This window comes from Egretta garzetta, unplaced genomic scaffold (assembly GCF_000687185.1).
Source record: "Egretta garzetta isolate BGI_Z169 unplaced genomic scaffold, ASM68718v1 scaffold23, whole genome shotgun sequence".
Taxonomy (NCBI): Eukaryota; Metazoa; Chordata; class Aves; order Pelecaniformes; family Ardeidae; genus Egretta; species Egretta garzetta.
Genome location: NW_009259237.1, coordinates 2989986 through 2990725, shown reverse-complemented (window position 1 = coordinate 2990725; position 740 = coordinate 2989986). Strand labels below are relative to the sequence as shown.

The window sequence follows — 740 nt, the reverse complement described above, 5'->3', positions numbered from 1 at the left end:
CCATTTCGGGGCTGGAGCGAGGGGGGCTGGCTCGGAGGGAAGATGAAGGCGGCGGCCATGTTGGGAGCTTCTGGGTGCTTTTGGTGCGGGGTGTGCTGAGGGAGTCTGCGCAGGGAGAGCCGTCGCTGGGGGATCGGCGGAAGGTCGGGCTCGAAGCGGGAGGAGTAGAGCGCCTACTACGACTCTGAGCCGGGCTTGTTTAGTTGCTTGTGCCCGGCTTCAGGAGTGCTCGGCAGGGGAGGAGGGGGGGTGTCCCCGACCGAGAAGCCAGCACCATGAGCGGGGGGACGCCCTACATCGGGAGCAAGATCAGCCTTATCTCCAAGGCCGAGATCCGCTATGAAGGGATCTTGTACACCATCGACACCGAAAACTCCACTGTGGCGCTGGCCAAGGGTAAGGACCCGGCCGAGTAGGGGACTGGGCCCTGGCGGCCCACCAACGCCTCGGGGAGGGGGCGGGAGGGGAGCGGGTCCGCGGTGCGGGCGGCGGCGGCTTGGGGACCGTTGGGGGCCCGTCGGGGATCGAGCAAGAACCTGAAACCGCGGCGGAGTCGTCCGTGGCGTTGTAGCGATGAGGAGGCCCGGGGTGGGGGGGGAAGGCCTGCAGCCTACGACGGCCCAGCAGCAGCTGCGAGGGTGCTTGGCGGAGCTTCGGTAAGAGCCCGCGTAGTTGGGGCCGGAGGCGCGTCCTCCCGCCATCCTCCCGTACGAAGCGTCTGCGGCGGGGGGGGGGGGGGC

At 69.1% G+C, this 740-nt stretch overlaps 1 protein-coding gene across 3 annotated transcripts in view; it reads left to right on the top strand.

The window, feature by feature from the left end:
• The first annotated feature begins 6 nt into the window (after positions 1-6).
• LSM14A (LSM14A mRNA processing body assembly factor) overlaps positions 7-740 on the top strand; it is a 20353-nt gene continuing 19619 nt past the window's right edge. For all 3 annotated transcript variants that reach the window (XM_035891523.1, XM_035891524.1, XM_009635918.2), the window contains exon 1: positions 7-396. In XM_035891523.1, coding sequence (XP_035747416.1) covers positions 276-396 — 121 coding nt within the window. In that variant the 5' untranslated portion in view covers positions 7-275. The remainder of the gene's footprint in view (positions 397-740) is intronic.